Source organism: Dasypus novemcinctus, chromosome 7 (assembly GCF_030445035.2).
Source record: "Dasypus novemcinctus isolate mDasNov1 chromosome 7, mDasNov1.1.hap2, whole genome shotgun sequence".
Lineage (NCBI taxonomy): Eukaryota > Metazoa > Chordata > Mammalia > Cingulata > Dasypodidae > Dasypus > Dasypus novemcinctus.
Genome location: NC_080679.1, coordinates 55131644 through 55157676, shown reverse-complemented (window position 1 = coordinate 55157676; position 26033 = coordinate 55131644). Strand labels below are relative to the sequence as shown.

The window sequence follows — 26033 nt, the reverse complement described above, 5'->3', positions numbered from 1 at the left end:
CCCCGTGGGTTGTCTTTCTCCTCAGACTAGCCATGAAAGCAGAGATAGCTGTAGTAGTTCCAGATATCATGTCAGCAAGTCACACCATCCAGAGGTGGAAAGAACCTTTGTTCCAATATTCCAAGGCTCAGTCAATGCCCAGCCCTGAACCATTCACTGTGGCTAGTAGGTGACAATGTGTGGATTGCCTTAGCCTGGATCACATGTTACACTCCTGGAGCATGGGGTGGGGTCAGCTTTCCCAGACCCACAGTGATTCCCATGGGGGCTCCTGGGAAGGGTGAACATAGGTCCTTTGTTAACCAAAAAGGATCCTCAGTGCTTTCTATATATATATATTTTTTAAAAATTTATTTATTTTTCTCCCCTTCCTGCCCACCCCCTCCCCGGTTGTCTGCTCTCTGTGTCTATTTGCTGTGTGTTCTTCTGTGACCACTTCTATTCCTATCAGCGGCACGGGAATCTGTGTTTCTTTTTGTTGTGTTATCTTGTTGTGTCAGCTCTCCGTGTGTGCGGCGCCATTCCTGGGCAGGCTGCACTTTCTTTCGCGCTGGGTGGCTCTCCTTACAGGGTGCACTCCTTACGTGTGGGGCTCCCCTAGGTGGGGACATCCCTGCGTGGCAGGGCACTCCTTGCGCACATTAGCACTGCACATGGGCCAGCTCCACACGGGTCAAGGAGGCCGGGGGTTTGAACTGCGGACCTCCCATGTGATAGGTGGGCGCCCTATCTGTTGGGCCAAGTCCATTTCCCTATATATTCTTATTTAATTCTCCTGAGAATCCCATATGAATCCTTGTGGCTTATGTAAATATTCAGTTAGCAGATGATTCTGAAATTTGTAACCATGGTAAGTGTTTTAGTTTACTAATAGCTGCAGGGAGTAGTATACCAGAAATGAACGAGTTTTTACAGTGGGATTTATTAAGTTTAAAGTTCTGAGATCTGCAAATGTGTCCAAATCAAGGCATTATCAGAGATGCTTTCTCGCCGAGCTCATCTCTCCCTTCTTCTCCAGGCCTTGTTGCTCTTCGCTTCTGGCTAAAGTGGCTTCCTGTATTCTCGGGGCTTTTTCTCTGCCAGCTTCTGGGTTCCTCTCTGTCTCTGCAGCTTTTTTTCTGTATCTGTGGCTTTTTAATTCTTCCATTTATAAAGGACTCCAGTAAGAGGATTAAGACCCACACTGGGTCATACAGTCTAATCAAAGACTCTTAACTGAGGTAATTTAATCACCATTTACAATAGGTTTACACATACAGGAATGCATTAGCACTAAGGAATGATCTTTTGGGGTTCACCCAACATCAAAGTGTCACAGTAAGCATAGCTCCTTCAGAGGAGGCACAAATCACTTCCTTTTAGTGTAGCAAATATACTAAGTTCACTGGGATGACAAAGTGGAACAAACCAAGACTGTGGCGATGGTGGTCAAATATGGGAAAGCAATCCATTTGTAGGAAAATATGGAAGTATCCCGTACCATCTTCTAGGTGTCTCTTCATTATCTTGATAATGAAGGAGAAGGTATCCCAGTTTCTTCCCCCAAGCTACTTAGATGGTAAAAAAACAACATACAAAACAAAAACTGTGCTTGAATGGCTTAAATGGATTTTGGGATCACTTTTCAGTTTGGATTGCTTTGTTGTTGAATGATGGTGATATAGGCTTAATTACAGAGAAAGATAGGCTGCTTAATTATTGCTACCTACAGGAAAGCCCTGTTGTCTTTCTGCATCTGTTTCTGTAAATAACTTTATATACAGTAATCCACTCCAGGGGTGAAGAGTTCTCATTCAACCTCTTTGGTTAATTTAAATTGCTGGTTTAAGGTGGTTATTTTTGAAACCCTTCTCAGATTGACTTCCTCTTAATCCTTAAACCTTCCCTCATCTGCCAAATTATATGTAATGCATCTCAACAAGAGTGCTTTTAGCATTATACTGAGTCTGAGAACTTGAAATTTGATTTAAATGTTAATTTATCATGACAAAGGTTGGGCACTCACTTTCTCTTTCCTGTGCAAGTCTTTTGAAGACTTTGGCATTGGACCAGAGGTATCCTTAGCTTCTGCTGCATTTCTAGAGAATGACAAGTGCCCACCCAGTCTATTTTGTTCTGAAACACAGCCTGGCCTACTTCAAAATGCATGAAAACATTCTTAGGGCTGCTATTAGGTTTTAGTGAAATCTGGGACTCTCTTCCAGGTATGGTTGGCATTAATAAAAAAATATATGTTATTTAAAAATTGCTCTATTATCTTCTTTTAAATATTAAATACTTTCTTATGCAGTTGATTTTATTTATGGGAGAACCTCATAGTTTCATCTTAGCTTCTCTTTTTTGGCTCTTCAGAGCCAAAGGAGATATCCTCTTCTTTAATTTATTGTTATTATTATTTAAATCTGGACAGAAATAAAGAATGTATTCATGGATTCATATAATTTATTAGTAATTAATAGCAAATAATTACTTAATTGCTAGTCCTTGGTGGTGGTTTGGAGCTCTATATCCTCCCAGAAAATCGTTCTTAAAGTTAATCTATTCCTGTGGGTGTGAACCCATTGTAAGCAGGACATTTTGATGAGGTGGCTTCAGTTAATGTGTGACCAGCCTCAATCAGGATGGGTCTTAATCCGATTACCGGAGTCTTTTTGTAAGAGTATGAAATTCAGACAAAGAAAGGGAAAGGCCACAGAGGAAGCAATTAGAAGCTGAAATTAAAGGAACTGGGAAGGGAAGGGAGAGACCAGAAGAGGCGGCCATATGCTTTGACATGTGACAAACTAAGGACCAAAGATTGAAGGCAACCAGCCCCAGAATGCCAGTTTGGGGGAGAGAAAACGTCGTCTTGATGATGCCGCAAAAACCATGAGCAAATAAATTCCCATTGTTTAAGCTGAACCATTTCATGACATTTGCTTAAGATGCCTAGGACACTAAAATATCCTTCCTAGTTCTATTTAAAGCAACCCAACTGATTGTAGTTTTTATTGCCTCTAAGAGACCTACTATATTCTAGACTAGAATAGGAGGGCATTTATTTAAATTGTTGAGACTTAAGCAAGCAGATCAACCTTTATAAGACATTGTATGCCTCCATGACTGCTAATGTAAAGAATCAAATGTACTTATCCCTTAGTAGTATGGATATACTTCATGTAATTTAATATATTTATTAGTATACTGAAGTTAGTCAGTGTTGGCAGACTGAAATTATATAAAGCTGACTTTGGCATTGGATACATTTAGGGGGAATTGCCCAGATAAGTTTAGTTCTGCAACACTAAAACGTTAGAAAAGGTAATACATAAATGTGCACTTTATTATGTGCTTATGTTAACAATATGAACAAATTTTGGTACTCTTTACTACTGTCCATTCTGAAGCCTTGGGGATTTAATTTTCTCTATTGGTTGGTTGGGTGGCTACCATATACACTGGTAGTAGGAGTAGAATGCTGCCTTTGTAGTATGCCTTTTTCTACTTTTTAGGTTTTCACACTGAGCCAAAGGGAAGCTGTAATATTTTTGGTTTGTTCATGTCATGGTAATTTTATTTTGCTGTTATAATGGCATGAATGTCGAAAGAGAATGAACATTGAGGTCACTCCTGGCAGGTCACACTATATAGGTAACTTCCAATTTATAAGTGTTCTTTTCTTTATAAGTTAGTTTTAAGTTTGCCCCCACAGATGTAGTGTTATAAGTGGTGACTGAATTCCTCAACACAAAGTGTAACACACTCTTAAGTATGTTACATCAAAAACATTTCTTAATCTCGCTGAGCTTCAATTTCTTTATCTTAATCTCCTACTTAGTGTGCATATTAAATTAATTAATACGTGTAAAGTTCTTGGTAGAGTGTCTGAGATGTGACAAATAATAAATGTTAGTATCATTGCTTTCATAACATTATTTCTTAGGAATGCATTCTGAATTTCATCATGGAATACTGGGAGGACAAAATCCTGGGGAATGCAGGTTCATACAGGTTCAAGTCTAGCACTGAGACACAAAAAAGTGAGCCACTTCTAGTTGGGTAGAGGGGCTGGTTTAAGAAAGAAAACAGAACCCATGGTTTCCTGGTGGCGCTTTTTGTAGGTGAACTTTGGGAGGATGTGCAGGAGGTTCCTTTATGCCAGCAGATGGGCAAATGGGACTCGGCACCTTGGCAGTGACTGCAGCCATGTCAGTGACTCCTGATGTGGGTGGTGAGGGGGGAGGTTATGACATTTTGTGAGGCAGGTGAGGGCCATTTGGACCTGTCAGTGTTTCATTTCTCTAATGGAGATAAGAGACCATCTGAAATAATTTTGCTCATTTATCCTGACTTCTTTTTCTCTTCTACAGCAAGAAACTATGGCCAAAATGGAGGTGAAAACGTCACTTTTGGACAATATGATCGGAGTTGGAGATATGGTTCTTTTAGAGCCCCTCAGTGAGGAGACCTTCATCAATAACCTCAAGAAACGTTTTGACCATAATGAAATATATGTGAGTATACTCTGAAGGTCATCTGTGGAGTTTAGATGTAGTCTTTTGTAGCTGAGAACTGCAGGCTTTTCTTCCTCAGATTCTTCTCTCTTTTTTCTGTTTGTTAGAATCCAGAGGTTTTTGTTTACACTTATACCTCAGAAAGAGATTTAAGTGTTTGCTGATTTGGCCAATGTGTAATATTGAGTAGAGTCAAGTCAGACTGTATGCAGCGTATTGTACTGGATACTGAGGGCATTCCAAAGCAAGTAGATTAGTTCCTGCCCTATGTAGGAAATATGTTTAGAAGGACTTTTGAAATCCATAGGGATCTTCCTGGATGCCTTCATAAGGTAAGCAAAGTCTAATCATTGAGAAGATGCTGTTGATTAAAACTTTAAAAATTAAAATTGCAAGGCAGTGAACTGTCAAAAAGGACATTTTGACATTTGTAGTTAGTAGGGGCAGGAGTAAATTACCAGATAAGAATATGTATCTGGTCTCTGGAGATTTGGGAATAGTCATGTCCTGCTTTCTTGATTTGCCTGAGCTACTGTTGCAAATAACCTCACAATGGGTTGGCTTAAAGAACGGAAATGTATTGGCTCTCAGTTTTGAGGCTAGAAGAAGTCTAAAATCTAGATATCGGCAAGGCTTGCTTCTCCCTGAAGGTTGTTCTGGTGCTGGCTTGCCAGCAATCTTTGGTATTGCTGGTTTTCCTGTCAACTGCAGATGTCCTTTCTCTTCTGGGTTATTGCTGACTTCCTATCTCTCCCTGTGGCCTTTGCTGACTCTGGCTCCCGGATTAAGGTCCCCCTACTTCAGTTGATCATACTTTAACTAAAAATAATATCTTCAAATGGTCCTATATATATATAATGGGTTCATACCCACAGAAATGGGATTAATATTAAGAACCTGTCTGCGTTGGAGTACATAATTCAGTCTACCATATCTGCCATATGAAAGTAGAATGTTGCATACAAAATTGAGACTGTGTAAATGTATACATTTTTATGTCATAAAAATTATTTTAAAGGATTGAGTACCTGGTGTTACTTTAATTATCAAGTTCCCCAAGTATATTTAAAACATGAGTCAAAATACATTTATATGCAGCTTTTCAAGAATTTGCATAAGGCACAATACTTTGCATCTGTGGAGGGAGAGTTATGTTGTTAATTAAACCAAGAAAATGGGTCATAGATTCCATGTTCAAGCAGCTGAGAGGGAGAGAGAATTGATTTGATGAAAGTAGTTTTAATAGGTTCTACCTCACTTCTGAGTTAGTTCTCCTTCTTCCTTAAAAAATTTTTTTTGTGCTGGTGGAGAAGAATTGGATTTTTAGGGCATGCTTCATACCTCTCTATCCATGTGGGAGTAGTAGGAGGAAACATAAATAAACAAAAGGGAAGATTGTAACTGATACAAGTAGGACCAATTATAACTTTTGTGGAATAAGGTATTTTAAAAAGTTATATGCAAATCTCTGTTATTTATGTCACATGTAGCTTTCCTTTCCAGATAGGCAATCATGGTTCAAGAATAACTTTGGGTAATTTCTTTTTGAAATAATTGACATCGTGTGGGAATCGATCTTATCTTCCTTCTTGATCTGTATTGTTGGAAGTGGGAGAAAGTTGATGGAAGCATGAGATATGTTAATACTGCTTTTCGACTATTAATTTGATAACTGGCTACTAAACTGTGGTGTGGTTACAGGTCAGAGATGTGGTTTTTAAAATGCTGATTCAAATGGAAAAGTTATAAAACCCTCTTGCAAAGCAGGGAAGTCATATTGTTTGGTTTGGCCATGAGGCCTGGTGTCACTTTCCTTCAGATTATAATGGTTTGACTTTCAGGGTGGGAAAGCCTGATGGTTGGACAGCTTTAATTGAAAATATGGTCTGATATCAAATAAAACACATACTTTAAACATTGGCCATTGAGATGGAGATAGGAGGAACCAATTATATCGTAAGTAACATTGCTGATCAGTTTTCCTTTTGGCTCTAAGTAGCACAATTCACATTTAGATGAATTGAAAATATGAGGGACGGTAGAACATTAAATGCATTCAAATACCTGATTTGTTGTGGCCACTAAAAAGAAAACAATTTCCTTTTTAATAAAATGCTGAGCCTTAGCATTCATGAGTCTTTAGCAGACAAAATGTCTGGGCTTTAGCCATACATAATTTTATTTTTTAAACTATTTTAAGTATACTCTTTCTGCTGTAAAACAAAAGCATAAAATTGATTTCTGCTTCCAGATACTCATGTCAATTAACGTTTTCCATGATGCTGTAGAACTACCATTTCCATGAGATGTGTGCCTTCATTTCATAATTTTAAAAACACTTCATATTGGATGCTGAGCATTTTCTATTTTAAGCAGAAACTAGCAGGTTGTAGAGTAATATGTATATTTTGTACTTCACTTTGCTTTTTAATTCTTTCCCAGAAAATAAATTCCCTACAAGGTGTAGGTCTTCCTTTCTTCCTTCTCTTTCTTTCCCTTTCCTTCCTTTTCTTTCCCATTCCTTCCTTTCCTTCCCATTCCTTCTCTTCCTTCCTTTCCTTCCCTTTTGTGCTTTCATAGCTTTGTCTTATGATGTTAAAGTGGGTGATCACTGAGGATCACCATCAGGCTTGCATATTAGATATCATACTGAATTTATATGTTAAGAAGCAATGACTGATAAGGGGCCACCGAATGGATGCGCCCTTGGCCAAAGCCTTTGAACTCTGGGTACACCCACAGCCTCCGCAGCTTTCTGTGCTGGGTCAGGTGATCCTATGCTTCCATTCTGTCTTCCAACTGAATATCTAGAAATAAGAAAGAGTCCCAGCCTGTATGGAGCGCTCACGAGGGATCACTGGGCCTCTGGATGTGAGTTTTCAACTCTCTAGAGCATTTTCAACCCCTACTGATCCTAGTGTTTCTCTCATGTTCCTGACGTGTTGAACCTGTAGGTCTGGGTAGGGTGAGCCTTTTTGGAGCTAGCCAGGACTGTCAGGTTGTGTTAGGATGTGTTTATTGCAAGTAACAGGTATCCAACCCTACCTGGCTTAAATATAAAAGGAGATTTATTCACTTGTATGTATAAAAGGTCAGAAGTAGTTTAGCTTTCAGAGCTGGTTTGATTTCATGGCTTCACCAAGGACTTGTTTCTTTCTGTGCATGTGCACTGCCTTTCCATGGATATTGTCTTCATTCTGAGGCTTCATCTTGGCAAAGCAGCTGCAACATTCCAGGCTTTGCACACATATACCACGCTGCGTAGAAGCAGAGAGAATGCTTCTGTCCTAGTGTTCCAAGTAAGAGTCCTGAGAGTCATGTCAAACCAGTGACTGTGGCCAGGAGACTGGAATGAGCACAGTGGCTTTAAAAAATGATGTATCCTCCTAGAATTGGGGTTGGGCCAACTTTTTTCTAAGTAGATGGGCTGTGTGGGAGAGGATTGGATACCCAACCCTACATGTCCATGTGTTAGGAAGGGGAAAAAGGTATTGGATGCTGAGGAGGCCACCAATGTAAACCCACAGGTCTGATAGGGAATTCTGTAATGAGCTGGTTGGTTGGTGCTCACACTACACTAACGGAAGTGCCCCGTGGGGATCTTTCATCACCCAAGTCCTGGGCTCCAAGTGCATACAGTGGCGTCCTTTTCAAACTTTTCTCCTGGAGAACTAAATAGCAGAGAAGAGGGAACGATTCTGGAGACACAGTTGAAATCAGTCTGCTTTAAGGAAACCTTATGGCAACGAAGGTTTTTTTCCCTATTGTAATGCATATGGGTTTGTTTTAATCTAATATGCTCCTTCCAGCCCTTCTTTGAGTGAAACAGATGCTGCAGGAATAGCTGCTGTTCTTGTTTGAAAAGCACCAAACTGGTTCATAGCCCTGTTTGTCGCCAGGCAGAATGTAATGGTGTCTAAATCTGGGACATTCCCAGGCATTGATGTAAGGGCCTTGTGCTATTGAGTAGGAGTGGACCAGGATCAGGTGAGATAAAATAGGGCCGTGGGCTATTGAGCAGGGATGGAAAGGATAAGGTGAGATGAAACAGGGGGAGAAGTTGGTCTGATGGAGAAACATCCAGGGTCAGAGGCCACGTTTGGCTTTTTTTCTTCCTTTTTGGCCGAGTTTAGTTGAAGCTGGGACCAGCTGCAGGACGTGCCGTTGGTCATTGGTCATTCGTGGGGTCAGTGGCAGGGAAATGCTTGTTGTGACATTCTGTCTCTTCTGTCCTTTGTCAAATCTTCATCTGGCCTCCCCTCCCCTGCAGCCAGGCCAGATGGAATGGTGGCAAGATTTCAGGTGGATTTTTGTTGTAATGTAGGAGACGGCAGAGCTGAGACCCAGCCAGACATGGTTCTGTTTTTAGGGTGACTGGTCAGGACTGTGGTTCTGTTCAGGAACAGGAAAGGTGCAATTTAGGCAAGAGCAAGGCCCAGGGAAAATCTGGAAACTAAAGAACCAACGTGTCTGTTTTCGGACAATAGGTATTTTTGGTGTTGACATGTAAATTTAGTTTGTTTTCAATCTGAATTGTCAGTGTGGGGATAATCCAGATATAGAGGTGCCAATTAGTCCAATTTTAGGATTTTGTGTTAAACAAATTATAGTCATAAGAATTACTGCTTCAAAAGTCAAGTACATATTGTCTTGATTTTTTGAGAAGTTACTCTAGAGTTAGGATCCCTGATGGTATCAGGTAATTTCAAGAAAGATACTCAAGGATAAGTGTGATTATCTTGTTGAAAGTATTGCAAAGTAAATCAAAATAATATTAGGTAACATTTCTATAGTTATTTGAAGCTTCAAAAGCACTCTTCATTTATACATATGAATTCTGTACCTCACGGGTACAAATTCCTGGGAATCTGGTATAATCAGCGCGTTCGTTTTCTCTTACAGCTTAAATTAGCAGCTTAAACCACCATGCATTTATTATCTCACTGCCTCTGTGGGGCAGGATCAGGGCTTGGCCCACCTAGGTCCCCTGGCCGGGGTGTCAGCAGGCTGCATCAGGGTGATGGCCGGGGCTGTGGTGTCCTGAGGCGCGATCCTTTTCCCAGCTCACATGGTTGTTGGCAGAGGGCAGGCCCCGAGTTCAGCTGTCCAATCTAATGCTCTTCCTGGTATCTACCTGCTCTGCAAGATTTTAAAAATTCCTTAAGAGTCTTTATATTCTTAAAATTACAAAAGTAATACATGCTTTTGAAAAAGGAATTCAAAACTGTACAGGCATGTGTTTCAGTAAAAAGTAGTTCTCTTCACTCGATACCCTCTACTCCACTCCCATTCCCCAGAAGTGATAGTGGTTAGTAGCATGGTGCGTAATCTTACCAATTACGTTCATTTGATTAAAAACGAAGTTCTTGTTCTAGAGTTGGAACCAGAAGGAGGGTCTTCTTCCTCTAAATGAGTGGGCCTTTATCCGGAGAGCTTAGACTCAGTAAGGTTTGAGCAAAAGAACAGTCTTTCAGGCTACCTCTGATTGCACCTAGATGGAGTGGGGAAGAGACGGAGGTCCCCGACCTGGTAAAGTAAATGCCTGGGCTTGATTACGCGTGTGTGGTTCGCTGGGAGCAGCCCTCAGCTCACTGCACAGGTGGACCGCTCAGGTAAACAGAGCACGTGGTTTGTGGTTTCAATAGTATGACTTTGGTGTTTGGAATGGAGACACAGCACTAGAAGGGTAGATAAAGTTGGTGAAAAATAGCAAATCATGAGTCTTCAGAGAAATGTTGTGTCTAATTTCTGAGCACAGTTTGTCATTTGGACAGCATTACAATACTTTTCAAAACAGTCATTTTTGGTAACAACTTGCCAGTTTCAACATTTGCAAGTTCTCTTGTAACCTTTGGCGACTGGAAAATTTTCTTCCTTGTAGAACTTTCAAGGTTCACACACACTTATGTGTTTGTTTCCTAAGCCTTGAGAATTATTTCATCACACAGGCGCTGTATTATTTAGACTACTGGAAGTATTTATAAGATATTGTAATATGTTAAATAATCTGGATGAAGTTATACCTGAAGTTGGTGTTGGAAATAAGGCCTCATGTCAGGTCTGCAGAGGTGTCCTTGTTTGGAGGCAGTGTGTGGGGACTAAGCTCCCTCCAGTTCTGGCTTTGCCACTTATTGGCTGTGTGATCTTGGCTAGTTCCTTATCTTCTTGGAGCCTCTGTTTTCTCATTGCTAAAATAACAACCAACATTTATTCAGCCCTTGTTGTGTACCAGGTGTTGTTCTAAGCACTTTATTAGTTCATTTAATTCTTATTAGAGTTCTATGAGCTGTAGATTTTAAAATTATCTTGCCTTTTAAATATGAAGAAACTAAGATTCAGAGAGGCTAAGTAACTTGTCCAGGGTCACACAGCTAGTAGGTGATGGAGCAGGGATTCACACCCAGGCAGTCTGTATCTAGAGAGCGTGCTCTTAAAAATATCCTGTTGACTTACACAAATGCTTTGAGGATCAAATGTTAAAACTAATATGAAAACCTGTTCAACTGTGCAGTGCTGTTGGAAATAATTGGGTATGATGATGAAAAATGTGTAGGTTTGAAACTAAGCAGTCTCAAAACAACTTGGATAGATACTGAAATGATAATCGGTAGTCCTGCCATGCATTGAGTTAACACCCTTAGTGCAGTGATATGGAACAAGCGTGTTCAGTTCTGAGGTCATAGGTTATCATTTACATGGTGGTAATGGGCCAAAGGAAAGTGATAGCACCTGGAAGATGATTCCCCCCTCCCGCTCTGGAAGGTGGGACAAGAGCTTGGGAGAAGGTTCTCTTTGGCAGGTGATTGACAGCTGCACATAGTCCTTCACTTTGATGAGGACAAGGCATAGGAGTCGGGGGGAGCAGGTCAGCATAAGGGCCACGTGACCAATTTAGGCCTCCCTTTTACACATTCATTTTTTCTGTACTACTCCTTTCAGTTAACCACACAATATTATTTTTAAGACTTACAGCAAGTTGTCTACCTACAACCTAGGACCACTCTGTACCTTAGTTAAGAGAGTTTTCTTTGGTCTGGATAATGGTACGTATTTGGAAAGTCCTCATTGCATTACAGTTTATCTCAATGAAGGAATGACAGTGTTGTATTATCCTGCTCCAGAATAAAGGTTGCCCTGGGTGATATTTTAAGCCAGCATTTCAGCGTGGCACAGGACTTATATATAGTTCCTTAATTCCTAGTCTGAAATGATTGGCAGCACAAGAATAAAAGATTATAGCATGATGGTAGTTTAGATATGTCTTGGACGAGACTAGCAGTGGCCATGGTTGGCATAGCCTGACCCCTGGCCGATGTGTGGGCTCCTGATCTAAGGCTAGTGGTTTAAGGCACGGCATAGGTAGAAAGATGAACTGGGCCAGATTCTATTCCTCAAAAATTGAATTAAGAAATCCTGAAAAAATAAAAATATCAGTGGAAGCAGATGCTGGCAGTGATGGTGCTGAGAGAGGCTATCATGGGACATTGTGGGCACAAACTAAAAGGAAGAGCCTTCAAAGTAGTAGAGCAGCTGTGGAGTGGAAAATGAGAAACCAATTAGGAGCATACCCAGAAGAATGGACAGGGTGTGAGCACTGGAAAGGAAATCTTCACACAAGCGTGTTGCCTCAGGCCTCAGAGCGCCTTGGATCTAGAGTTACCCTCAGGCCCCAGCTTTTCCTGAAACTCGGTGATTGGCTTCTCAAGGGTTCCTGGGTGAGTTCATTATGATTCCAGTAAAACTTTTATTACTTGACTTGAGAACATTTCTTTGCCAGCTGGAAGAACCTGACCAAATCACAGTTCTCTGTCTTGTCACAGACTTTGATGCAGAGCCTTGATATTATACCCCACTTCGGCCACACACTAATTGTAGGACCTTCCTTGGGAAAGTTATTTAAAACCTCCTGTGCCCTCAGTTTCTTCCTTTGTAAAAATAGGGATAATAATAATGGAGCGGGTGTAGCTCAGTGGTTTGAGTGCCTGCTTCCCATGTACGAGGTCCCAGGTTCAATCCCCGGTACCTCCTTAAAAAAAATAGAAAAAAAGAGATAATAATTGTACTTATAGACTTGTTACAAGGATATAATGAATTAGGTAATGTAGTACGGAGCACAATGTAAAGTTTTACTAACTTTTGGCTGTTACTATTAGAGTATTAGTGTTGGTAATATATGTGTATAAATTGCATATGTACCCCAAATATGTTTCTTAGACTGGAATGTGACATTTATTTAGATTAAGACCCAAATAAAAACCTAAATCTCTTATTGATTTTTACCCTTGTAATTGTCACTGAGGCAGTTTTGCACAATTTTATACTATGTTTAAGTAACAATCAAAGTGGTGAATTAAGACAAAGGCCCTCTTTAAGAGAATTTGGGAAATTTTTCAGATGTCTAATTAAAACCACTGAACATAATGCCTTTATGTCTTGTGATCAAATTCCCAGGGTCCTAGACCCAGCAAGAGGATAGATTCCTTGTCATGAAGTGAACACTGTGTTAGTCATTTCTGAAGATTCCTGCCGGCTTGTCTTGAATAGTTATTTTTTCCATATTCTAGACTTTTAATATTAGTTGCATTGATTGAGACGTTCCTTGTGGGTTCATCTAAGAACTCTTTAATTCCCTGTATACAAAGACCTGTCATAAGAGTCTTCAAGATTTTGGCATTATAAGACTCATGGGTAAATTTCGCTGAGGTAGTACATCTTTTATGTAGGCTTTTAAGGCATGATTTGGTTATTTATAGTGGCTAATACATTCCAATAGAACCAAATTGTGATTTTATATAGTCATAATAGTTAATATTTATGGAATGCTTGCTGTGTGTCTGTGCTATGCTTAATCCTTTGCACACAATCTCATTTAATCTTGAGAATTCGATGAGGAAGGTTAGCTTAATTTCCCTTGTACAGATGAAGACACTAGGGCTTGAAGAAATTATGTGCCTGAATTCACATAATTGGTAGGGGTCCTGGCTGAATTTGAACCCGGGTCATATTGACTTAAGGTTTTGAGCTCTTTGCTAAGACTCAGTGCTATACCATATTATAATGCCTCAGAAATATTTGTAATATTGTATATGTCTAGGGTCCAGATTATCTGGCAAGGTTTTCCAGTTTGCTACCTCTCAATAGCTTATTCATTCTTGATTTGTTCTGACCAATTTGAATGCTGAATAACCTAATTTTTCTAACCTCTCCTCCCTATTGCTACTTTTTTGTTATTAAAGTAAGAACTGGCTAAATTGGAATATGCTGATTCTCAAACTAATCTAGAAATGACTCTTCTATCTCCAGCTAAAGTCCTTTTCTTGACTTCTTTTTTGGTGCCAGATTTAAAACAAGTAATTTACATTGCTTCTCCACCTTTTGGCTAAGATCTTGTATGATATCTGTTTTTATCTGCCTAACACAAGTTATTAATACTTATTATTGTTGTTTTCTTTTTACTTTTTATTTACTCCTAGTTGGGTGTTTACTTCCACTGTTTCCATTAGCTGCCCAGTTGACCTGCTTATTTCCAGATCATCTGTCCTTGTCCCCGTGGGTTCCTTGTCTGTTCTGCAGCTGTTGATAATGCCCAGTGACTCCGCTTACTCAAAACTCTTTGTTCTCTCCGTTGTTCTTTCTTTGATGATCAGTTCTCTGGTCTACTTTGCTGTCTTTTCCTTTGGCCAACTCTCTTACTTTGTCTAATTTTCAAGACAAGCCCAGGACCCTCTGACTCTTGCCTTAGTTATCCTTTATATGTGGATGACTTTCAGATCTGTGCCTTGATTGTTCTGTTGAGTTCCAGCCTTTCCTCTTCTAACTACTTGCACTGGTAATATGTTTGGAGGACTCTGTATCACTTCAGTCTTACAATTGAACTCTTTCTTTTCCCTCTTTTTCACTTGACTATTTTCATTGTTGGTGGTGTTATTCTCCAAGTTTAGAGACAATTTCATCATCTAAACCCCTCATACATGCACTGACTTTCACTTGAAAACTGCTCTCAGCCTGAAGCTCAGATTCTGAACACTGACATTCAAGGCACTATGCAATTTGATTCCAGTCTTGCTTTGTAGATTTTGGCTTTGCTCTAGCCAAACTGTTCTAGTCCTGTTCTTTCAAATGTGGTTGGGTGGGCTTTTTTTCCTCTAAGTTTTTTGCCCTCCCCGAATTCTCTAGCCGTTATTTCCCACATTTCAGTCATTTCCATACATCTTAATGTTTTTCATGTGAGTGTCACCTATACGATTTTACTTAGTGTTTTTTCATTTAATCAACTATTGACTAACAATGCTAGCTATTTAGCCTTGTTCTAAGTATAAAGATCTGTGAAATCAAGGGTTTGGTGTGCAAATCATATGTTTTAGTTTGTTAGACTGCTGAAAGCAGATACCATAAAATGGTTGGCTTTTAAAAGTGGGAATTTATTAGCTTACAGTTTTGAGGCTGAGAAATATGTCCAAATCAGGCCATCATCAAGAAGATGCTTTTTTCCCTAAGACTGGCTACCAGCAATCCTTGGGTCCTCTGCCACATGGCAAGGCACATGGTGGTGTCTTCTGGTCTCTTCCTTCTCTTCCTGGTTTCCTTGCTTTCAGCTTCTTGCTTCCATGCCTTTTTCTCTCTATATATATATATTCATCCCATTTATAAAGGACTCCAGTTAGAGGATTAAGACCCATCTGAATGTGGTGGCTCACACCTTAACTGAAGTAGTCTCATCAAAAGATGCTGTTCACAATGGGTCCACACCTACAGAAATGAATTAATTGTAAGAACATGCTCTTCTGGTGTACATACAGTTTCAAACTACTGCATCATACTTTTTAAAAATACACTTTAAATGAAACACTTATTTTATTTAAATTTTTAAAAGAGAGGTTTAACTGTCACCTAAAATAATCTCCTATATCACTCTTTGGGGGAGCATTGCTTTCTGCAAATCATACCTATCTTTCTAGGACCTGCTCAAGTCCACCATTTTCCCTGAAGCTTTCTCAGATCTCTACCATTCACAGTGACCTTTCCTTCATCTAAACCCAAAGCACTCATTTAGACAATAGGATAGTAAGATTAGTGACTTAAAGAATTGCTTAAATTCTATTTCATCCTTCTTAGTGTCTAGAATAGTTAGCTCTTAAGCTTTATGTTTCACTGTATAAAGTCTTGCCTCCTAAGCTGTACTGGAAGCTCTTCAGGGACACAAACTATGGGAATGCCTTATTTTTCTCACTTTACCTAACATGATGTTTTGCATAATGAAGGCCCTTGATAAATTTGTTGCTTGTTTGTTATATGTCTGTAGCCTAAACTCAGTCTGGCAAGGGAAAATGTTATTTTTACTGACTACTAGCCCATCTTGGATTTCAACTCATTCCTTTAGAGGTGAAAGTAACATGACTTGGAGACTTGGACTTAGAGAACTCTTACACATTCTTTAATATTTCTTAGATGTCATTTAGACTAAACAATTAATGTTAAGTAAGATATTTAAGTAACTATTGCCTGTTATAATGCCACTTTCCTAGTTAACTTCTTATGATAAAACACCTTGCATTTCTTCATGATACAGGTACAACTTTGTGTGCTGGGAAAAACAATTCACAAAAATCTTTTTGGTTGAGATGAAAATTTCCCCTGTAGCTAGAAAGTTAGAAGAGCTTTTCCTTTTTTCCCTTTTTGCTTATTCCTGGTGGCAAAAGGATTTCAGCATTACCCACTGGTCAGACGAAAGGCTTTTGCTGAGCAGAGTAACTCTTTATTAGACAAAGGTTGAAGACCCTGCTGTAAGGCATTGTACAAAAGGAGTTTCCCATGATTAGACATTCCTCTTCGCCATTTTTCTTTCTCTCTCTTTTTTTTTTTTTTTTTTTTTGCCAAAACTTCCCAGGCTTGATAGAAAGCATGAATTGTATGCTTTAATGAAAAGAGAATAGATTCTTGGCTCCTTGTCTTAATTCCACTTTTGCCAGATAATGTGTTCATACCCCTTAACTTCTTTGTGCTTCATTATCATGAATATTAAGACAGAGAATTCATACATACCTATTTAATGGGGATTTAGGAGAAGTTTAGTTCAAAAGGTACTTAAGTGTATATTATATGCCAGCATTTTAGTGAGTCTGTGGATGAGTTTTTAAGAAGCTCCAGAGACATGTAAACAAAGAACTAAAATTCATTCTGGGGAAGCAGATGCGACTCAAGCAGTTAAGTGCCTGCTTCCCACGTGGGAGGTTCTGCCACCTAAAAACAAAAAACAGAGAAGCAGACAAATGAAAAAACCAACTCAGGGGAGCTGATGTGGCTCAGTGGTTGAGTGCCAGTTTCCCACTTATGAGGTCCGGAGTTCAATCCCTGGCCCCAGTACCTAACAAAAAAAAATTTATTCTGAGGAAATGGATGTGGCTAAGGTTGAGTGCCTACTTCCCACACTATGGTAAGTCCCGGGTTTGGTCCCTGGTGCCTCCTAAAAAAACAAACAAGCAAACAAACAAAAAAAAAAGAATTTTTTTTTGTTCTGAAGAAAATAAGCTGTTTTATAGGCAGAAGGGATGCCTGCTTAGAGCCCTGGGTTCAAAAATATGTTTCAGAAGAATTTGATATTTCAGAGAAAGCCTCAGAATAGTCATGGTGAAAGCAGGTCATTGTAGGATTTCCTTACATGTATTTTATGGTTTAGTTATAATATTATTTTAAACTTTATATGGAAGAATTGAATTATTCTCAGGCCCTCTAGAGATCTTAGTTTTACCCTGAGAAGAATTATGATATAAAAGGTGTGAAACTATTATATGTAACTTTCTGTGTACATATACTAATGCCATCTTTGAGGAATGGGCATTACATACAGTTCCATATAATTGAGATGCATAAATAAGGAAGTTCTATGCTAGGTGTTCCTGTCACTGCAGGAAGGCAGAGACCTTGGCAGAGATCGGTGGCCATCTTACTTTGCTGTGTGGTAGCTGACTTTGGTGAGAAAGTACCTCTTATGGTGCCCTGATTTGGACTTCTCATGCATGACCTTGGAACTGTAAGCTTTTACGCCAAAATAGGTCCCCTTTATTAAAGCCATCCCATTTCTGGTTCCTCTGTATGGGCAGCCCTTTGGCAAATGATGCTGTTGTAAATGGAGTTATCTTAATTTCCTCTTTGGAGATTGGATGTTCATTGTTAGTACAAAGGAACGTAATTTATGTAGTATTGATTTTGTACCCTGCCACTTTGCTGCGATCATTAGCTCTAGTAGTTATTTCCTGTGGTTCCTTTGGATTTTCTATATCTTAAGACTATAAAGTCTGTGCATAGAGTAGTTTTATTTCTTCCTTTCCACTTTGGACACCTTTTACTTCTTTTCCTTGCCTAATTGCTCTGGCAAAAACTTCTGATACAATACTGAGTAGCCATGGTGAAACTGGGCATCCTTGCCTTGTTCCTGATTTTAGGGGAAAAGTTTTATGTCTTTCACCATTGAATGCAATATTGACTGTGGGCTTTTCATAAAATGACTTTTACAGGGATGACAGAGTTCCATTCTATCCTTCCTTCTCTGAGTGTTTTTAATCAAGAAAAGGTGTCTGGATTTTGTCAAATGCCTTTTCAGCATCTATTGAAATAATCACATTTTTTTTTCTTCCTTACCATCTATTTACATGGTGTATTACATTGATTGTTTTTTGAATGTAGAACCACTCTTCCATTTCTGGGATGAATCTTACTTGGCCATGACGTATAATATTTTTAATATGCTGTTAGATTCAGTTTGCTGGTATTTTTATAAGGATTTTTGCATCTATATTTGTAAGGAAAATTGGCCTGAAATTTTCTTTTCTTGTGATGCCATTAGCAGGCTTTGGTAACAGAGTTCTTTGGGAGTTTGAGAAAAATTGGTATTAAATAAATGTTTGTTGGAATTTACCAGTGAAGCCATTATATCCTGAACTTTTGATGGAAGGTTTTGATTATTCAGTCTCTGTGTACTTGTTATAGGTTTGTTGATTTTTAAACTTTTTGTTTCTTCTTGTGTCAATTTTGGTAATTGATGTATTTCTAGGAATTTTTTCCATTTCTTCTAGATTACCTACTTTGTTGGCGTATAGTTGTTCATAATATTCTCTTATAATCCTTTTTTTATTTCTGTAAGACAAGTAGTTATTTCATCATTTTCTTTCTGATTTTAGTTATTTGCTTTTCTCTTTTCTTTGTCTATTGATTTTTATTTTTGAAGAAGTTTCTTTTTGTTTTGTTATTGTCAGTTGTTTTTCTGTTCTTGATTTCATTTGTGTCCACTCTAATATTATTTCTGTTCTGCTATAACTTTGGGCTTACTTGGCTCTTCTTTTTCTGATTCCTCAAGATGTAAAGTTAGGTTATTAATTTGACATCTTTCTTTTTTAATATAGGAATTCATAGCTATAAATTTCCCTCTGAGCACTGCTTTTGTAGCATCCCTGTAAGTTTTGGTATGTTATATCTTTTGTTTTAATTTGTCTGTAAATATTTTCTAACTTCTCTTGTAATGTCTTCTTTAACACATTGGCTGTTTAAGAGTGTGCTGTTTAATTTCCAAATATTTGTAAATTTGCCAGTTTTTCTTCTGCTATTGATTTCTAGCTTCATTATGATTTCGGTATTTTAAAATTTATTCAGACTTGTGCCCTAAACTCTGGTCTGTCCTAGAGAATGATCTGTGTGCACTTGAAAAGAATATGTATTGATATACTTCTGCCGTATGCTTGCTGTTTTTATGTCTTATATATTTTTGGTCCCTCCTTTCCTTAATTTTGCTTTCCTTTTTGTTTAGATTTTTTTTAAAATAAAGAGCCAGTTTGAATCACTTATCCTTCCTTTGTATAGATTCTTTAGGTATTTTCTTTATGGTTACCAAGAGGATTGCATTTAGCATACTAAATCTATTACAGTTTAGTTTGTGTTGATTCCAGCTTGACTTCAATAGTTATACATGGTGCCTATTTCCCTTCTTCCCTCCATTTTCTGTTGCTCTTATCACAAATTACATCTTCTTGCATTTTGTACCTAGTATACACTTGTTTTTTAAGCATTTGAATTTTAAGTCTTATAAGAAGTAAAAGACAGCATTACAAATGAAAAATGCAATTTTATATTTACCCGTGTTGTTACTGGAGATCTCATACAACATCTAGATACTGTCTATTGTCCTTCCTTTCATCAAGTAGGACTCCCTTTCACAGTTCCTGTAAGGCAGATAATGAACTCCCTCAGGTTTTGTTTGTTTCGAAATGTCTTAATTTCTTCCCCATTTTTGAAGGACAACCTTGCCAGGTTTATTATTCTTAGATAACAGTTTATTTTTTTCAGCGCTTTAAATATGCCCTCCCATAGCCTTCTGGCTTTTATGGTTTCTATTGAGAAATCAGATGTTAATCTTATTAAGGATCCTTATATATGACATATTGCTTCTCTTGCTATTTTTTTTTTCCATTGAAATTCTTTATTTAGTATGTTCTCTCTGCCAGAGTAAAAAAGTTGATAAACATAGGTTGTTTTAAAATTTTGTAACAGTGGTTTCTTGATAGATAATTTGATCAGTAGAATTATATAGGAAAACGGTTACAGAAATAAGACATTATTTGTAACAGCTTCAGGGATATCTTGATTATTAAAATTCCTTTTATCTTACAAGTGTTGCATATGTGGTTTTAGCTCATCAAGAGACCTCTACCAGTAAGGCACCTGAAATAGTGAAGAATTTGCTACTGTAACCTTAGGGCTCATCTCTTAGTGTTGTGTTGGTGCTTCTCTGAAAAGACCCTTTTAATCAAGACCATATACGTCCTAAACTCCAAGGATAAACACTACAATTGAACTGATAGACTGGAATAAAACCATAAATCCTTAGATGAACTATAGCAGCCTGTCAGAAACTATTTGAATTTCATAAAAATATAAAGTATTAACATAGAGGTAGAATAACAGTTGACTCTGTGAACACTCACACATTGAAACTGAATGTGAAATTAAAAGCTATTCTGCTACCAGGCAGCAACCCCCTCACCATGTAAATAGCAACTAGCAAATGGTTTCAACAATCCAAACTAATAATGTTTTTAAAGATCAGCATTGTCCAGTGCTCTATCCATGGCTCAAAATGGAGGTCTTTTTCTAGTTTATCCCTTTTAGCTTATTTGTGGTGAGCTCTGAAAAGGAAAAAGATTATTGAGTGAAATATCTCCTGGAGTACCACCTCCTTATTGCAGATATCCTTGACAATGACAGTAACTTTTGATTCAGCCACGTTGCAACAGAGGTTCCAAGTAAATGTCCTATAAGTTTCCCATACTCCTGGAGAATATCATGCAAACTTCTTGATGGCTGTAAACCTTTCCATGTACTTATCATAGCCTTCTAGTTCTTGAAGATTCTTTATTTCAAAAAGTTTGCCTTTCACAGCAAGCAGACATCTGGGAATCACTGAGGGTACTTTGTGGAAGCATGCTGAGCTCAAGACAGTTCTCTTCTAGGTGAAGAACTTGAGGCAAGGACAGCAAGATAGATTCACTGAGATCTGAGACATCTGGTTCTGATTGAGGTTGAGTTCAATGACCTGCAGCTCCCCCACTATGTCAGGTGTACTCCAAATCTGGTTCTTAGATCCATGACATCCAGCTGCCACAGGCTACAAAGTTGGGATGGTAGTGTTTGGAGTTGGTTCCCAGAGAGCGTCAGGGTCTTGAGGGGAGAGAGTTGCTCAAATGAAGATGGCAACTCCATCAGGTGATTGTAGGTTAGGCATAGTATCTCTAGTTTTTTCAGGTTGCATAACTCATCAGACAGAACAGTCATTTTGTTGTTGTTCAGGGAGAGGCTCTTCAGCAAAGTGAACTTCCCTATCACCATGGGTGGTAGGCTCTCAATCTTGTTATTGGGCAGGCCCACAGTCCTGAGATTGCTCCCTCAGCCTAGATGAAAGACTCCGGTTTTCTGTGCCTTTCTTACATGAGCGTGGAAAGCACTGTTCCTCATCCTAGCACCGTGGCTCAGGTTCCAGGCCTTGTTGCTTTTGCATCTCTTCTGAGACCAGGTACCACTGGGAGCCCACAGAGCAGAGGTTCTTAACCAGGGGTCCATGGAAAGATTTCAGGGGGTCTGTGAGCTTGAATTGAAAATAAAAAGAAAACAACATTATTCTCATGGGAATGTGTTGGTATGGGTGTGACATATTTATTAAATAATACAGAGTATAGTGTGGACTTAGTAAGGAGTCTCTGGTTTTGATCTGACTGGCAAAGGGTCCATGGAACAAAAAAGGTTAAGAACCTCTGACATAGAGGATCTGGGAGTCCTGGTTTCACCCACTTCCCCTCAGTTCACAAATAGCCCAGAAGCAAAAGATGCCTGACCCATCCTGGCCAGGGATGTGCTCCCTGGGCTGTGTGGGAAGAAATGCCTTGTGATGTCATCTGACTGTGCCCTGCCTTCCTTTTCTTGCTGTTTTGAAGAGTCTGTCTTGTCCTTGACACTGAACAGTTTGATCATGATGTGTCTCAGTGTAGATCTTCTTTTGGTTCATCCTGCTTGGCAATTGTTGAGCATCTTGGAGTTGTATATTCATATCTTTCATCAGATTTGGGAAGTTTTCTGCTGTTATTTCTTCATATATTTTTCTGGTCCTATCTCTCTCTTCTCTTTCTGAGACTCCTATAATGCATAAATGAGTATGCCTGATGGTGTCCCACAGATTCCCCGGGCTGTGTTCATTTTAAAATTTTCATTCTTTTTTCTTTCTGTGCCTCAGCCTGCCCAGTTTCAATTGTTTTGTCTTTCAGTTTGTTAAGCCTTTCTTCTCTCTCCTCCAGTCTTCTCTTGAACCCCTCTTTTGAATTTTTCACTTGAGTTATTATACTTTTGAGTTCCAGAATTTCCACTTAGTTCTTCTTTATAATTTCTACCTCATTTTTAAAATTCTCATTTTCCTCATATATGCTTTTCTGATTTTTTTTTTTTTTTTTTTAGTTCCTTGTCCATATTTGCCTTTAGTTCATTGATTCTATTTATGAGAGTATAAGATTTGTGTGATTAATAATTTCAGGGATTGCACTTCCTCTGGAATATTTTTCATCAGATTCTTTTTGCCTCTGACTGGACCATTTTGATTGGACTGAGGCTTGAGGCAGCTTGGGTCAGAGACACAGAGACAGAGAGAGAGAGAGAGAGAGAGAGAGGACACAGACACAGATAAAGGAAGCTGCCATATCTGATCTGGCAATGACCAGAGAGGACATCTCCAGTTTTGCCCAGAGCTAAGCTGTGGCTTAGCTGTGGTAAGCTGTGGTAAGGAGACAAGCCCCAGAGAAGCTCAAAGAGCTGAGGTCCACAGAGAAATGACCCATATGCTTGATAGCTTACAGATGAACTCAAGAAGAAAGTAGAGCCACTGAGACTGAGAGAGGAGGCCCTGTAAGAGAGAAGCCCTATGCCAGGTTTGCCTACAGCTGTAGAAAGATGGCAGAGATCGGTGACCATCTTGCTTCACCACATGGCAGCTGACTTTGATGAGAAAGCACCTTTTATGGTGCCTTGAGTTGAACTTTTCACGGCCTTGGAACTGTAAGCTTTTACCCCAAATAAACCCCCTTTATAAAAACCAGCCCATTTCTGGTACTTTGCAACAGCAATATTTTCCTGTTTCTTTCTATGTTTTTTAATTTTCCTGTTGCTAATTGGACATTCTGAGCATTATGTTGTGACTGCTCTGGAAATCTAGTTCTCCCACTCTTCAGTGTGTCAGGCTAAGAGCAAGGAAAAAAAAAAAAAGGAAAAAAGAAAGAAAAAGGGGGAAAAATAAAGGAAAGGGAGAAAGGGTTAAAAAAAAAGAACAAAATATTTTTTTTTTTTTTTTTTAAGATTTATTTATTTATTTAATTCCCCCCCTCCCCTGGTTGTCTGTTCTTGATGTCTATTTGCTGCGTCTTGTTTCTTTGTCCGCTTCTGTTGTCGTCAGTGGCACGGGAAGTGTGGGCGGCGCCATTCCTGGGCAGGCTGCTCTTTCTTTTCACGCTGGGCGGCTTTCCTCACGGGCGCACTCCTTGCGCGTGGGGCTCCCCCACGCGGGGGACACCCTTGCGTGGCACGGCACTCCTTGCGCGCATCAGCACTGCGCATGGCCAGCTCCACACGGGTCAAGGAGGTCCGGGGTTTGAACCGCAGACCTCCCATATGGTAGATGGACGCCCTAACCACTGGGCCAAAGTCCGTTTCCCAGAACAAAATATTAAGAAACAGACAAAACAACTCCCCCTGCACACACAAACAAAACAAGGAAAAAAGTAATGAAGTGTACATGTAACAAGTCTCTTGTTATGTGCCGGTGGGAACCAACACCTAGACCAACATCTCTGCTTGTCCCTCAAGGATCTGCCAGATCCAAAAATATAACACAGAGCAACGTAAAACCAACCAGCCAAAACAAAGAGAAAGAAAAAGATGCACTGGCTTTCTATATCCCTATTAGAAGCTGGAGTAAGGCTAGAATTCACTGCTTCTGAGAAACCAAGGCCAGATTTGTGCTGAGCTCTCGGGGTCTCAGCAACATGGGAGAGAAAGAAGAAACCCAACCAACAAAAAGGTGCATGGGGTCTTTAAGGCCTGGTAGATTCCAGTATGAGGCCAGAGCTTCTGTGCCCTTGGGGGTCTGCCAGACCAGTAAAGCCAGCACACCTAAGGGAGGTATGAAGAGAAAAAAAAACAGCCGAAGAAGGTGCACTACCTCTTTATGTCCACGTGGAAGCTGGCGGGAGGCTGGACGCGCAGCTCTCAGAGGCTGGAACTTAGGCCAGCTTCTGCACTGGTCCCTCACAGATTCCCCGGGCCGACCTCGAACCTCAACCCCAAGTTGTAGAGGAGATTTTCTCTTCAGCACTGGGCCCAGCTGGCTGTCTCTGGTATCAGACCATGTTGCTGCAGCTGCAGCTGTTGGTACAGCCACTGCCGCAGGCCTGGATGGTGAGCACTGGCCACGGGTTCGTGCTTTCACTTATGAAAGCTGCACTCTCGGCAGCCTTTTGCTCTCCCTGGTCTCCTGTAGTTGTTCTAAATGGCTCCTCTGTTCTAGGGTTACCTCCTAGTTAATTCCAGTCTCTTTTTCTAGTTCTTCCATTTCTCTGTTGGAGGGTGCAATTTGTAAAACTTCCTCCTCTGTCATTTTACATCTAAGCTCTCTGGAAGGACTCCCTTATCGAGTAAAATTCATGGTCTTTAGGTTATATGGATTGATTACTCAGGGCCGTTCTTCTGGGTTCTAGATTGGGGTCTGAAGAGTTGAGGTTGGTTGATGAGTACCCTTCAGAAAAGAGTTAAGTTCTCCCTGTAATCACAATAGAAATACTTCAAGTATTATTTGATTAGTCACAAAGCATCTGTTCTGGAATGCTAGAGATATCTGAACTATGAAGACAAAGGTTGTTTTGACTTAGGAATGTTTATACATTCTTAATTTAATGTTTGCTTTTCAGACATGAAAGAGAGAAACTTGCTAATCAAATGTGCCGTATATAGAAAGGTAGAGATATCTTCTCTTTCTTTCCTTTTCTCTTCCCTTCTTCCCTTCCTCTTTCCTTCCCAGGGGTCGGAGGACAGGGAGAGTGAGGGGGGAAAGAGAGCTGTACACTGTCGTGTTGGTGTGTGGTGGACACACCTGAGGGCTTCGGGGCTGCCGGGAAAGGGAGCATGCAGGTGGTGACCAGGAAATGGCTGGGGTGTTTGGGAAGGCGGTTACACTGAGCAGATCTATAAACTGGTTGAGTTCCTTAGTTCATTAAGGGTAATGAGAGTCAGATTCTCTGTTGGAGAAGGTATTTCCTTGTTGAAAGGCAGAAGGATAGAAAGAATCCTAAAGTAGGTAGAACCTAATTGGGAAGTAGTTCTGGCCATTATGTGGGAGGAGTTCTTTTCCATGTGATCAGGCCAATAGAATACCCTCTGGGCTTTATAGCAGTTTTTCTGCAAGTCCTTTGGTACATTGGGACCAGCTTCAAGTGTGAGCTCAGCCACAGAAGTGGTCTGGTGGCCTGGTGGGAGTGAAACCGCCTTCCGGAGGCCTTTCATGGGCTCTCTAGGCCCTGGCACCATCCGAGCTCTGGAATAGGTCCTGAGCTGCTGTTGGTGTGGGGTGTAGGATATACCTCTTATTTTCTGTCCCTTCCTCCCTTCCCTTTCCTTCCCTCCCCTTCCCTCCCCTTCGATCTCCAACTCCTTGATTCCAATTGTTACTTAAGAATTTATTATTCTTTTGAGGGCATAATACAATAAGAAAATATCAACTTTATACAGTTTGTTTTTTTAAAAAATAACAGGATATATCATTCATGAGTTCTCATATTAATTGATATAAAAATGAATTATCTGGTCACTGTTGTACTTATCCCCAAAAAGGACGTTTAATCTGGTGCAGCAATTAATTGTACCATGTAGAATGAGTCGCTGCCTAAAACTAGAGTAGAATTTTAAACCCCAGTTAGCTGCTCTCAGGAACGTTACGAGGATGGTTGTGCTTGTGAACATTTG

The 26033-nt window shown here is 39.7% G+C and overlaps 1 protein-coding gene and 1 pseudogene across 7 annotated transcripts in view; one reads left to right on the top strand and one right to left on the bottom strand.

Moving 5' to 3' along the window:
- Nucleotides 1-26033, top strand: part of MYO1B (myosin IB) — a 205971-nt gene that overhangs the window by 29747 nt on the left and 150191 nt on the right. For 4 of the 7 annotated variants that reach the window (XM_023592571.2, XM_058300483.2, XM_058300481.1 and 1 more), the window contains exon 2: nt 4350-4493. In XM_023592571.2, the coding sequence (XP_023448339.1) occupies nt 4359-4493 (135 nt within the window). In that variant the 5' untranslated portion in view covers nt 4350-4358. Of the gene's footprint in view, nt 1-4349; nt 4494-24271; nt 24474-26033 lie in introns of those variants that run through there. The other 3 variants (XM_058300482.2, XM_058300484.2, XM_023592572.3) reach the window with 3 other exon arrangements.
- On the bottom strand, nt 20668-21694 carry LOC105747378 (leucine-rich repeat-containing protein 57 pseudogene; annotated as a pseudogene).